The sequence below is a fragment of the Gallinula chloropus genome (assembly GCF_964237585.1).
Source record: "Gallinula chloropus genome assembly, chromosome: 4".
NCBI lineage: Eukaryota > Metazoa > Chordata > Aves > Gruiformes > Rallidae > Gallinula > Gallinula chloropus.
The window spans coordinates 72,807,570-72,821,097 of NC_140088.1; the positions used below are offsets into that span (position 1 = coordinate 72,807,570).

The 13,528-nt window shown below is 38.9% G+C and overlaps 1 protein-coding gene across 1 annotated transcript; it reads left to right on the forward strand.

Annotated features, from left to right (window-relative positions):
* Window positions 1–359: 359 nt before the first annotated feature.
* Window positions 360–13,066, forward strand: RRH (retinal pigment epithelium-derived rhodopsin homolog; the record flags this gene model as incomplete). The annotated part of the gene is made up of 7 exons (XM_084263758.1): window positions 360–518; window positions 5,995–6,185; window positions 7,808–7,907; window positions 8,488–8,641; window positions 9,013–9,181; window positions 11,752–11,930; window positions 12,961–13,066. Exons 1-7 carry the CDS (start codon window positions 413–415, stop codon window positions 13,064–13,066), a joined length of 1,005 nt encoding a protein of 334 aa, XP_084119884.1. The 5' UTR covers window positions 360–412.
* Window positions 13,067–13,528: the final 462 nt, after the last annotated feature.

Sequence of the window (13,528 nt, forward strand, 5' to 3'; positions counted from 1 at the left end):
CCAAGCTAGGCTGATGACCAACTGACCTGGGCCAACTCCTGTTGAGGTTTCCAAAACATTGCACAAGAGGTTTGAAGAAAAAGGTTTGGGGGCATGTGACAGTTAATCTCTTTAGCAGTAAGAATGGGGTTTAAGCATGCTGTTGGAAATGTACTCAGCTCTGTGCTGCTCTTTGTTTTAATTAACAATCTCCTGCGTAGATTTGGAGTGTAAACTTCTTTGCACTTTAGACCAATTAAATCATGCTTGGAGGCTGTCAACTGGTGGGGGGGAGCTTCCCCCCCCTCCCCCCTTTTTAATTGTTTGCTGAGTCTGTTGAATAATGAAAGAATTTGCCTGACAGGGTTTTGGTAGTGTTTCGACGTCGTGATGAATTATTGCAGAGGATAGACGACAGTCTCTTTTGTCCAAAATGCCTTGGAATGATTCATCCAATTCCTCAGAAGGTGGCAATGAAGCTCATTCAGCCTTTACACAGACTGAGCACAACATAGTTGCAGCTTATTTAATAACAGCAGGTATGGGCATTGGCAAATTGTTGAGTAACTTTTTTAAAACGGTTCTGCAGCTCTGACTGCTCCTTTTGTATAGTGCTGCTGATGGTATTTCATTTTGTGTTACACAAATGTCTGGTGGCTTTTCTCCATAGTTTACTGGCAAGTTAGCAATCAGCGGGCTGCCTGAAGTGTGCAGAAACATCTAAGTTTCTGCTCTATATTTGAAGGTGCATGGTGTCTCAAAAAATGTATTTTGTTGATATGTAATTATAGAATAGAGCGAGAATTAATTTCTGCCAGCTTGCAAAAGAGATAAAAATAGGGCATAGCTGTCACATCTTGCATTTTTCTGTGATGTGCTCGAAGCTATCTTGAGATTTCTCTTGGGGCACATGTTTGTAGTAATATATGTGTAGTCTGAGCATGTGAGCGGGTGTCTGATAGGGGGATGTAAGGGGAAGGGTTGGAATGTGACTTAGGGAGGGAGTTGGTCATTAATCAGAGAAGAGCAGACTCCAGTTGCAGCTGTATTTTTCACTGATGACACATGTTAGAAAAAGCATGCTGGAAGGCTTGACATCGTGTTCATTGCCTGTGACTGCAGTGGCCTTTGGCTAAACTTGAATGATTATGGAATTCTTTTTTTTTTTTCTTTTTCTTGAAAGCTTTCTCATTATTATAACCACAACTGCTTCAGTAATGTTTTTCTGAACCATAGTGTTGTAACACTAACCTACTGAAGCCTACTATGTTTAAAAATAGGCCTTCTATACCTTTGTTACAGAAAGTTAAATCAGTTTATAAATTACTTATTCACAGACTGTACCATACCTGTCTTCCACGTTACCATTAACTTTAAAATTACTTGAAAATATTAGCATACTTTAGGGTTATATCTTTTTGAAGTGGTAAGTATCAAATTGCTGTTCTGGTAAAGAGGATATTTTTGAATGCAAAGGTAGTAATTTATTTCAAGCTTTTAGAGAAGGTGGTAGAATTGCTACACAGATGACATGTTAAGAAGCTGTAGAGATGGATGATGGCCAAGTATTGAAAGACTAGCTACACTCTGCAGTACCACCACGTTATTTGCAGGTAATTGGATCTACTAGATACTACAGATACATATGATACATGTTATACTGTAATTAAAATTTATTATATTGTATGTATCAAGGTGGTGTTTTCAGACAGTTTGACCACCTGGTGTTAGGAATCAGGGCTATCATCCATAATCAATGGGATTAGCCAGAATCAATACAGGTCTTCTTTCTTAATCTTCCATGGAAATGAAATGTTGGGGGGTTTGTTTGGTTTTAGTACTTTTTGGTTAGTTTGGTTGGGGTCTTTGGGTTTGGTTTTTTTTCTTATAATTGTGGGAGTCTAGTAAGTTTTCCAGCTGTAGCTTGGATTTTGCTTTAATAATGAGGAATGTTTTTGACAATCAGGTCTGTAACTTTGAAAGTATGATTGAATGCTTTGCAAACACCTTACCATGGCAAATCTCACATCTGGAAAATTTCAGCTATATCCATAAGCAGATGTCTGAGAATAAAGTACAAGTGCAGTGTTCATCATTATGGTGCTTTTTAAAAGGTTTGAATACAAATAATTGTTTACTGGGAAGTCAGTCGTTGATAAGTATTGCTGTCTACAGCAGTCAGTGTGTTAGTTTTAAGTGATGATGACACAGATACTCAGGCTGCAAGAAGCAATATTGCCTCATGGATGTCCTTCAGTTTATAATGGTGAAATACTCGGGTATCATTTTAAAATGCTAACCAGAAAAGTAAAATCCATGTTATACGTTATCTTGATGCTACTGTGTGTCTTAGTTAACTCCTTTACGGTTTATATTTGCATTTAATCTACTTTAAGCTTTTTTTTTGCTTTCTTGAGAAGAAGGAAAATAAATTCTTCTACCCTTGATCAGGTCATGAGGGATTTTATCTGCATCTTCAGAAAAGTACAAGGTTTAGTTGAAGAAATATGGCCAAGTGGCAACATCCGTGTGTTTTTTTCTGAATCACGAGTTCATCCCAGCTGACAATTTCAGGTTACTGAAAGTCTTGGGCTTGGTCTGCACTCCCTACCCCCTAAGAAACAGGTGATGTTTAACAGCTGCCTGGAGAAACTTTGGTTTTCTACTTTTATCTGATTCTCAGAAACAGGGAAGACAGCGTTTTTTGAGTTGACATTTTTTTCCCACTTTGATGAAGATGGAATCCATCTATTTATATTTTGCTCCCCAGAACACTTTTTTGGCCTCTATTATTAATTTGGTTTAGCGATGCTGAAATTTTTAATGAACATAGGTGTAGCAATTTCTAGTTTCAATTCTCTGGTTTGGTTTGTTGTGTTGGGGTGTGTGTCCGTGTCCCCAGCTTCATTTTAGAATTGGGCTCCGAAGCACTAAATTTAGATGTATCTGGCAGGATCCTTCCTTCACCCCGAGGCTGTGACTTTACAGTCCTGTATTTCTGGTTATTTCTTGGTAGCTGTAATATCTGTTTAAGCATGCCTCATAAGAAGGCTGCACTGTTTTATAAACACGTAATTCTGTTTTGCTTCCTATCTCCTAAGAGGTGACATACTGCCTGTCAATGGGAGAGCTGACAGAACGGGCATGACATTACTATGGTGTCGGTTTCCACTCAGATACCCAGCTCCCTCCTTTTGTTCATTTTAAGGGCTTATGGCATCACAGTGCCATTCCTGAAATGTGTTGATCTATGAACATGATAGCAGGTGGCATCTATGTGGCTGTGCACCTCCAACATCATCTTTCATGTCTTTATATACTAAGTGGGATACTTGCACCTGAGAACAGATGTGGTTGGTGGTTTTAAAATGAGAATGGAAAGAGAGATAGACAAGGATTAATTATAATTTTGTCTCATTTGATTTTAAAATGTCAGAATTGAGAGAGTTTCTGTAATGTAAGAGATTAGTACTGATTAGTAAAATGTTGCAGTGAAACTCCTTGTAGGAGTTATAGATGTAGTAAGAAAGATACCAATTTATATCATTGAAATGGGAAACTCTTCGAGAGATGAAGAATTGGTGTTGTCCCTAGTGTCTTTTATTCAAAGTATCATATTTTGGGGTGGTTATGATTGCACTGGCTTGCTTTTTGCCCTTTTTCATATCTGTCGTGGTATTAAGGTAGCTACTGCTGAACATAGTGGTTTAGAAGGCAATTTTCATGTGTGTTTGACCCTATAAATGTCTGCCTCAGTGTGATGCACCAGGGTGTGTGCTTATATTTACACATCTAGGGGTTATGTTCCTGTGGACTGCCAGTGATGAAGTCCACAAGACTTCCCATGATTTAAAGGAATTTCCATATTGATACCAGTTGAAGTCCTCAAAATGCAGTTGTAGAGTTGAAGTGCTTGAAACTGACTCTTGCCCTCAGGTTTCCTAATCCTGTTGGTTTGGGTTTGTTGTTTGAACTGCAGCGTGTTTGTAGTCTGACTCTAAACTGATGTCAGAGATTTTTAACTCTGTGCTGTGCCAGTGACAGTGATAGGTCAAAGAACATCATAGAATATTTTAAAAACTTACTGCCCTTTTCAAAGGAGCATGTCAACAAAAACTAAGCTCTGTATGTAAGGTTTTTGGTGGAGCCGGTAGAGGAGCAGAAATCCCATCAGTGAAGGGGATGGATTGCCAGGGACTTTGAGCAGGTTGGGCAGTGACTGTGAAAGAAGATGAGTTTTGTTTTTGTGAAGTCATAGTCAGCGTGGCAGCCATTCACTCAAATTCCTTAAAGAACTACCTACCTCTCAGATCTGTGACAGTGAAAAGTAGAGTGATTTGATTTGTAGATGAAACTGTAAAAAAAAAAATTCTGGGGGACATTTCCATGCATAATGTGGTGTTAGGCTTTTACCAAAATAACATTCCACTATGCACTTGTAATTTAAGTTGCCCAGACTATACAAGTGTTTGTATGTTTAGGGTTTGGTTCATTGATACTGTAACAGCTGTGTCAGACTATGGTCAGCTCTTACAAATGCCTGTTATTTGCAAGCTATTTTTTAAATGGCTGTGTTTGGTTAGACTTGTTGGAATTCTCTATTTTATTGAGAAGGGCTGTGCATCTTTCTCTGCTAAAGTGCAAGGGGGAGTTTTTAACCTTTAGCTGTTTATTAATAGCTTGTGGGTTAGTAAAACTCTTAGAGGATTGGGGGTTTGCTAGAGATGCCTGTGCAACAGGCTAGAGTGAACAGAATAAAACCACAGCACCCACCCCCACCCCACCCTCCTGTTTTGTTGGGAGTCCAAGAGCCATGCAGTAGGATTTGGCTAGGAAGGAGGAATATCTGATCTAGTTAAAGGTGTCCCTGCTTCCTGCAGAGGGGTTGGACTAGATGACCTTTAGAGGTCCCTTCCAATCTAATGCATTCTATATGATTCTATTCTATGAATAGCAGGAGAAAAGGAGGATCTGGAGGTTTCAATACAGGTCACCAGGATCAGAAAAAGATTGCTGTTGCACAGAGTCCCAAAGAGTGCCCTGGAGCATTGTTAAGTCCAAAGTAAATTCCAGAGGGATCGGACATGAAGAGGGGAGAATGTACATTTTAGCTTTAGTACTGTATTTCTTTATTACAGCTCTTTGCCTACTGCCTTTTCTTGCCCTGCCTAATAATAGACTTCAGACACCATTTGAGTCAAGCCAGGTCAAAGAGGTTTAAAAATACACAGGTTAGCGAGGCAGGAGCAAGTTCAGTGCACAGTTGGAGTTTTACTGTGGCTGGAAGGCAGCCCAGAACCTTGCCAGGTGAAGAGTTCGGATGCGGGCCTAGCCGTGCCACTGCGGCAGGCCCAGCTGTGCCACTGTGGCGGGCTGTGCAGATCTTCAGGCTGTTTGGCAAGCCCTAGAGAATGCAACGTGCAGTGACCCGAGTCAGCTCTGATGCTTGCAAAGAACTGGAACCTCGAGAGCAGGGAGGAGAGTTGGTCTGGTTAGGATAGTGGTCGCCAAGTCAAAGCTTCTGTATTGCTTTTGCCCAGGATTATTGTCTGAATGCGCAGTGGAAACTTTCTCACTGAGAAAGGAAGATCTCGGGTGGTGGCAGGGACCTTCTGCTAGATCAGGCGAATTGTAAAACTTGCTTTTTTTTGCCAGTCATCAACCTGCACTCTTCTTTTTTTTTGCCATGGAAGACAGCACTGTACTTGATGGCTGGCGTGTTTCAGCTGTAAGCCTAAATGCTTTTCAGTTTCTGTGGTGCTTGTTGTCATTGCACCAGCAGTCCCAGGTTTGGCAAAACACTCCATTTAGGGGTCTTACTAGGTCCAAGTGCAAGTTATATAATTGGAAGAGCTTTTCTCTCCTTTTCAGGTGTCTGTCTTTGCAAAATTGTGCTTAACTAAAAATAAAACTTGTTTAGGACTTAGATGCTGCAATAGGCCGCATTTTATTCTGCATGTATATTACTGGGTGATGTGCATCCTTGGTAAAGTTTCCCTTTTTCTGTTTCTGCAGGAGTGATAAGCATTTTCAGTAACATTGTTGTGTTGGGCATCTTTGTTAAGTACAAAGAGCTCCGGACAGCAACCAATGCAATTATTATCAACTTGGCTTTTACTGATATTGGTGTTAGTGGCATTGGTTACCCCATGTCTGCTGCCTCAGACCTGCATGGAAGCTGGAAATTTGGATATACTGGATGCCAGGTACTGCAATTCAGAGAGAAAGTTTTGAGTGCTTAAAGGGAAACTGAGAAATAGCAGTGGAGTAGCTCCACCTGATATTAGTTCTTCCAAGAGAGATGCAAAATTTGACTCTAGACCTGAACCTGATACTCTGTAATGTCAGCAATTTCTGGATATAGGATTTGGTGTGACTTTCATTCTGAATTTGTATTTATAGTCTGAAAACATTAAAATGTAATTTTACCTCCATTTATCAAGTAGAAATTATGAAATAGCTTTAAGAATGTTTAGGAAATGAAATCCAAATGAAAAAGGTTATAGTAGCCCATGCATGTTTGATGACTTATTTGATAGTTAAAAGACTTTGGATGTGGTTATCATTCAGATGATGAGCTTGACAGATCTTTATGAGTTCTGCTTGGCAAATACACCTTCTTTTGAATGGGGCTATTAGGATATCCAAAATTAAGGCCTACAAGGCAATTGGTCTCCATTACAGGTTTAGCCTAGTTTGAATAGCTATCTGCTTTTTAAAATAGACTACCTGAAAAGTCATACTTCCATAGCAGAGAGGTTGCCCTTTGCTTGCTCATTTAGTACAGTGATTAAAATCTATTATTTAGAAGACTGTTGAGCTTCAAGTGCCCAGGAAAATTAGTAATGTGAAGGTGTTGAAAATGTGACTCAAAGAAAATATTAGCAACGCTAATTGGACCATTTTGGACCTTTATATAATGAGTATTTTTAACAATCTGATATGGCTTGGCTGAGAACACAGTTATTTCAATCTCAAAATTCAGTTGCTGTTTGACCAGAAACCCCACTTTTAACATCTTTATATCTAGACTGACTTGTAGTGGGTTGAAGTTTATGTGAAATCTCATTACCAGTGCTTTGGGAGCTAACATCACTTGAAGTAACAAATCCTGTCAACCTAAATCAAATGAACCACAGGAACTGACATGGCTGAATGTCATATGGTTCTTATAGCCTCTGGTGGCATGTGTTTTGGAACAGGTCTCTGTTTTGGGGGTGCCAGTGATAACACTGCTCTCCCAGTCATCCTTCCTGGTCAGGCTGCCCATGGGATGACTGGGCAGATGCATTTGGAGCACGCTGGTATTGCAGCATATGTAACTCAGTCCAGTAGATCTGACACATGTAAAAATGAGGGCTGATGAGGAAAGTCAGCGTACTATAGCTGTGAAATAAGTATAGTTATACAACAGAGAGTTACAATTCAGAATCTCACATGTGCTAAAGATGTAACTTTTTTTTGTTTTGATGAATCAAATGATCTTCAGGTTTCTTTAACATATGTTGAAAGCATGAATTGAACCCTCCCCAACTTTGAAACTATTTCTGAATCTCAGAGTTTACTTACTAAAGTATGGTGTTTGTTTGCTTTTAAGACTGCTGTCTTTAGGATTTGTGATGTGTGTACAAACAGGTTGCTTTTGAAACGTTTAATTTTGTTTAAGCCAAATCCAAATTGCCTGCATTAAGTTAATTCATTTAGTACCTGATGGAAGAGAAAGAACACTGACTGAATGTCATGTATCATAGTGCCTTTAATTCAGTCTGCAGATTTGTTCTTTTGAAATATCTCTCAGAAAGGATTTTTTTGTTTGTTTAAATTTCAGATCTACGCTGCCTTAAATATCTTTTTTGGGATGGCAAGTATTGGTTTGCTCACTGTTGTTGCTGTTGACCGTTACCTGACAATCTGCAGGCCAGATATAGGTACTGTACTTACAGTCAAAAACGGTTTGCTATTGGTGAAATAAGAGTCTAATTGCATAGCTTTCTTTTTAATAACTCCAGAATTACAGTGCATAATTTGAATTCAGGCTCATCCATATACAGAAGCCTGTGAAAAGCCTCTAGCTGCGGGAGATTTTGACCACTCTCAAGCTGGTGTGTGCCTCCAGTCTTGTGTTAACACTGTACGTGATGTTTTTCTCTCCCCTCTTCTGTGTTGCAGCTGTATTGTAACATTTAATTCCTTTCCCTGCAACCATGCAAACATGTACTGGAATGCACTCTTGCATAATAAGCTTTTTTGCATGGGGTTAGGATCAGGTATTGCCTGAATGCTGTGAGTTGGAATGGGTGATGGTATTTAAGTGGCATTAAGGCCAGAAAGTTTGAGATGTTGTTCAGCGGTATGAAATGGGTGTGCTACAGTGTTTGGGAGTGTAGGCCTCTGAAAGGATCATTTTTAACCTTGTATGTGCTTGCTGAAAGCCACTTATCATTCAAAATAACAATGAAAAGAAGAAAAGATGACAACGGTTTTGTGATTGTGTGTGCTTGGCTGCAGGAAGAAGAATGACTGCCCGTAGCTATGCTGCTCTAATCCTTGCTGCTTGGATAAATGCGGTCTTCTGGGCTTCCATGCCTACTGTAGGCTGGGCTAGCTACGCTCCGGATCCAACTGGAGCAACTTGCACAGTAAATTGGAGGAAAAATGATGTGTAAGATTCCCCTTCACCCTTCTTTTAAAATTTGCTGTCTCACTGAAGGCTAATATTATTTCATTCACCACTATGTGAATGAACATAAATTCTTCTTTCTAAAGTATGAAGCCTTATTTATAAAAATAATTTTAAAGCACTGAAAATAATGTAGAGCAAGCCTAGAAAAAAATATAGAGATTGAACCATGCTTGAAAACTGCAAGACTTGTAGTTGCTAATAAATGAATTAAGGCTAAAGACATTTTTCCTAGTTCTTTCAAAATCTTGTTTTAAAATTTCATAATCAAATCAAAATATCAAATTCTTTAGTTACTGTTCCTGGATGGCTATTTGTAAGTTACTTTGTTTTGTTTTTTTCTGTCTTATCAGGTCCTTTGTTTCCTACACAATGAGTGTAATTGCTGTTAATTTTGTTGTACCCCTAACAGTCATGTTTTACTGTTATTACAATGTTTCCCGGACAATGAAACAATATGCCAGTAGTAACTGCCTGGAAAGCATCAACATAGATTGGTCTGACCAAGTAGATGTGACGAAGGTATGGCAAATGAGGGCATGTTTTGTTTCAAGCATGTTCTTTTGTGTTAAAGTCTTGGGGGCAATGGAACCTTTTAAGCAATTCTCTTTCCAACATTCCCCTTTTTCCTTTCATACTGAATATTAACTGAAATGTAGCCATGGTGAAAACCTTTGTCTTGACTTACAACACTGGATTCTTTACTTTTACCATAATATTCTTTCCAGATGAATAGCTACTTTGAAGTCTGGGAACAATGTGAACTTTCCTTGCTGCTGTCCACCCTCATTGTGTAGAAACGTATCTCAGAGGTAGCAAAAAAAGCCCTAGGACGACTTCTACTCTTAGTGTCTGCAGACTCCTTGGACTTTCTGCTAGGTTCACTGGTGTATCTGGTCTGAGATGGATTGATCCGCTCTGACTTGAACTCACAGCCTAGGAATGAAAGTGCATTTCTAAGCTCTAGAGCTGTGGGATTCTGACCCCTTGTTCTTTTCAGTCTGTTGAGCTTGTCTCTTTCTTACATAAACAGTAGCAAGTGTGAGTTATTGCATAAAATTATATATGGTGACTTGGAAGGCTGATGTTCTTTCAATGTATAAAAGTCCCTGAGGAAGCTTGAAGTTCACTAGTTCCTTTGATTTTGTGTGAAGATATGGTTAATGGTTGGGCATGAAAAAAAAATGGGAGGGAATTGGACAGAGGAGTGTTTACCTATGCTTTTTAACTACTTGTCAATGCAAACATAACATTCCTTGGAAAACTTTCTCATTGCTAAATTATAACAAATTGTGGTTTTAACTAAAAATAATTTGATCATTTTCCTCTCTGAAGAACTTCCAGAATGCTTGAAACTGAGGATTCAATTACAAATTTAGACTCACATTTGTAAAGAAAATGCATTTTTCCTGTTTTCTGCAGTTGAAGACACTGAGATGGCTTTTTGGGTTTGGTTGGGGGTTTTTTGTTTGTTTTGTTTGGCTTTTTGTTGTTGTTTTGTTAGGTTTTTTAAAGGAGGAAAAAAAGACTGACACTCGGAATTTAGCATTATCCTTCTTTAGAACTGGACTGTTTGGGGCTTTTTTCCCTTTAGAAATTAGCATCTTCTAAACTTTCTGTGCACCAGAGAAACTTCAGATGAAAGAATTCTGTCTTCAGATGGTTACCAATAGGTATTGTGTTTGTATTTAAACAGGAATCCTCTATGGAAAGAAACACTGCTTGTTTATTGGTTATGTTCTAGAACTGCTCGTACAGAGTATGAGCTTGTTTCTCATTTTGTTCATCACAGAAAGACTGAGGAAGAGTATACATAAACACCACTACGGAATCCTGCACATACAGAGAGCCCTGTGATTTATTTTTGTTTTCTAGTGATAGGTTTTGTCCCTTGATTAATTTGAATTTTCCATTCCTATTGCCATTACTGATTCCCGCTCCTGTCAAGAGCCAGAAAGTCTGTCCTGCTCTCCCTCCTGTTCTCTCAGCACCCCCAGTTTGTTACGGTTCAGTTCTAGCTGTGGCATCGTGTTCGTGTTCTGGGGTGTGAGCCTCAATTGCTCTCTCTGACAGGCAGTCACAGAAGGTAGATGACTGCTCAGGTTTCTCCTCAGTGTGATGCTTGAACATTGCTATCGTGCATCATTAAACCAAGAAGACACTTCTGGGTTCCTTGAGTATACAAACTGCGCCTTTCTCTCCCAGAATATTTACTTTCTTTTTTTAAACTGTACCAGAGTTAATCATTATGAAGCACTTTTATTAGGTTGGTTGTTTGACTTAGATTTTTCTCTCTTCATATTTATTGTTTATAATAGCATCCCAGTGCCCTGTTTTTCTTCTACTTGGGGTCTCCAAAATGGCAAAAAGAGGTTACATTGGAACATCTTTTTGTTGATATGAGTCTATTTTGAAAGGAAATCTGCCATTCTGATACAGCATTTTATCTTCAGGAAGCAGTTTATATTATCTTCTCTGAAAAGGCCAGAAAGTAGATTTCAGGTTGTTTACACCCAAAGAGAAAATAGAGGGAGTAGCTAGGAAGTAGTTAAACAAAGGCAATTTCTATCTCCTGTGGCTTTGACGATGTTGATTACCTGATCGGTTTTGCATCTAGCATTTTCTTTTCTTAGGGATGGATAGCCATCCTCTGGTGGATTTCAGACTGCAGCTCTTCAGATATGTATGATGATAAAAACAGTAATACAGCTAAGGTAACTTGCAGTTTGAAGGAGGGGATTTGTGGATAGTTTGCAGTGCATTTCAGCTCTGAAGTGGTCATCATAATTCATATGTGAAGTCCTCTCTGGCAATTCAAATGTTTGATGGGTAGATTTAACATCCTTTCTTGAGTGTGAAGGAAGATTGTATGTAATAAAAGAACAGCATGCCAAAATCTGTGGAGTGTGATGAGCTATTAAATCCCAAAAGTGAGATTTCATTGTAACTTGTCAAAATTTGTCAGATGTGCTTGTTTACATGTTGTTACTTGGTTCTGGATGGCTCTACTTTCACACAGATACATGCACTTTCAAGTGCAATCTTAATCTTCAGGTAATACTGGTTATGTGTCTGTTCCTCATGTTTTACAGATGTCTGTTGTGATGATTGTAATGTTCTTGGTGGCATGGTCTCCATATTCTGTTGTGTGTTTATGGTCTTCCTTTGGAGATCCAAAGAAAATTTCTCCTGCAATGGCCATCATAGCTCCTCTATTTGCAAAATCTTCCACCTTCTATAATCCCTGCATTTATGTAATTGCAAACAAAAAGTAAGTGCTCGTAATTAAGTACCATTCATGATTTTAGCATATCATGTAACAATAGAATGATCATCTGTAGCATATGGCAAACGGATTAGTGAAAAAAATCAAAGGGTGAGACACTGCTTATTTACCAAAGATGATCTGTTGGATAGGAAAGTAAAAGAAATGGTTTTGATCATCTTAAGAACATACTGAATTATATAATATCTGGAGTTGGAAGGGACCCATAAGGATCATTAAATCCAACTCCTGGCTCCACACAGGGCCAACTAAGTCAGAGCGTGTGACCGAGTGCATTGTCCAGATGCTTCTTGACCTCAGTCAAGCTCAATGCTGTGACCACTTCGCTGGGGAGTCTGTTCCAGTGCTTGATCGCTCTCTCTTCCTTATATCCAACCTAAACCTCCCCAACATGAGCAAAGTTTTTGTAAGACAGTTTTGAATGTCTTTTCTGGTTTCTCAAAGGAACTCGTAGAATTTAGGTTGCAGTAGTAGACTGGTTTTAATGACTGTGACCAAAATTTGTATTAGCTTAGTGACATAACTTTTGTGGATTTCCTTGCTTGATTTGGGATGTGTCATACTCTGACTGATTAGGATGGGTCAACACTTTTCATGACTGGGAACTGGGTTTTGCCAAGAGGCATCCTTCCTTTTATTGCAACCAGCCTAGAAGTCAAGCCTGTGATTTCTGTCTAGGTGACCTTATCTGATTCTGTTGAGTTCATGAAAAGCCCTCTTGTTTGTACCTCCATTCTGTAAGTTCATCTTTGTCACAGCTATAGCCTGTCCTGACATAAGCAAAAGCTCCTGTGACCTCTGTTGTAGAAGAGACACAACTTAACTGAGTTATTCCTGTACATGGAAGTGAAAGAGACTCTGTCCTTTTAAAGTCCAAATACACCATTTTTTATTAAGTAAGTTTTTAGTAAAATTTAAATCTGTTATAATACTGAAGGCCAGCTTGCCCAGTTTTATTTCGTATTTGCCTCTCCAGCTAATGTTCTCTCTGCTTTTTCTTTCTTGTCCTTTACAGGTTTCGGAGGGCAGTCCTGGCAATGGTGCGATGTCAGACAAGACAAGAGATAACTATAAGCAATGCCTTGCCCATGAGTGTATCTCAGAGTGCACTGACGTCATAGAACTTATGTCATTTGCCTGCATAAGATACATGGAAAGGAATGAAATCTGGGTTAAAGTTAATTAATGTTTTGGAAGATTAATCTTTTTGGAATAATAATCTGCCCCAGCCAAACATTTTCTGTTAATCGTAACAGTCTTTTTAGATAGATAGGTTAAAAAGAAAAGAAAAAAAAGACAAAACCAACTAAAACCTTAGTTTCTGAGCGTGGGGTTTATTGGCCCAATATGTCTGTCCCAAACAAAAAAGGCTAGTGAAGTGTGACTCTTAGAGTGTTGGACAAGGTGACACAGAGGCAGGAAGAGACTGTAACAGGAAGTGATTAGGTTCAGTAACATAGAATTGGCATCTGTAATTCCTTTAATTAATTACCTTTCTTCAACTTCTCATAAAAGTTTTCCAGACTTGAAATATTCTGTCTTCTCCTTGTGTATTTCTATACCTGTTGGTATGCCTTGCAAAG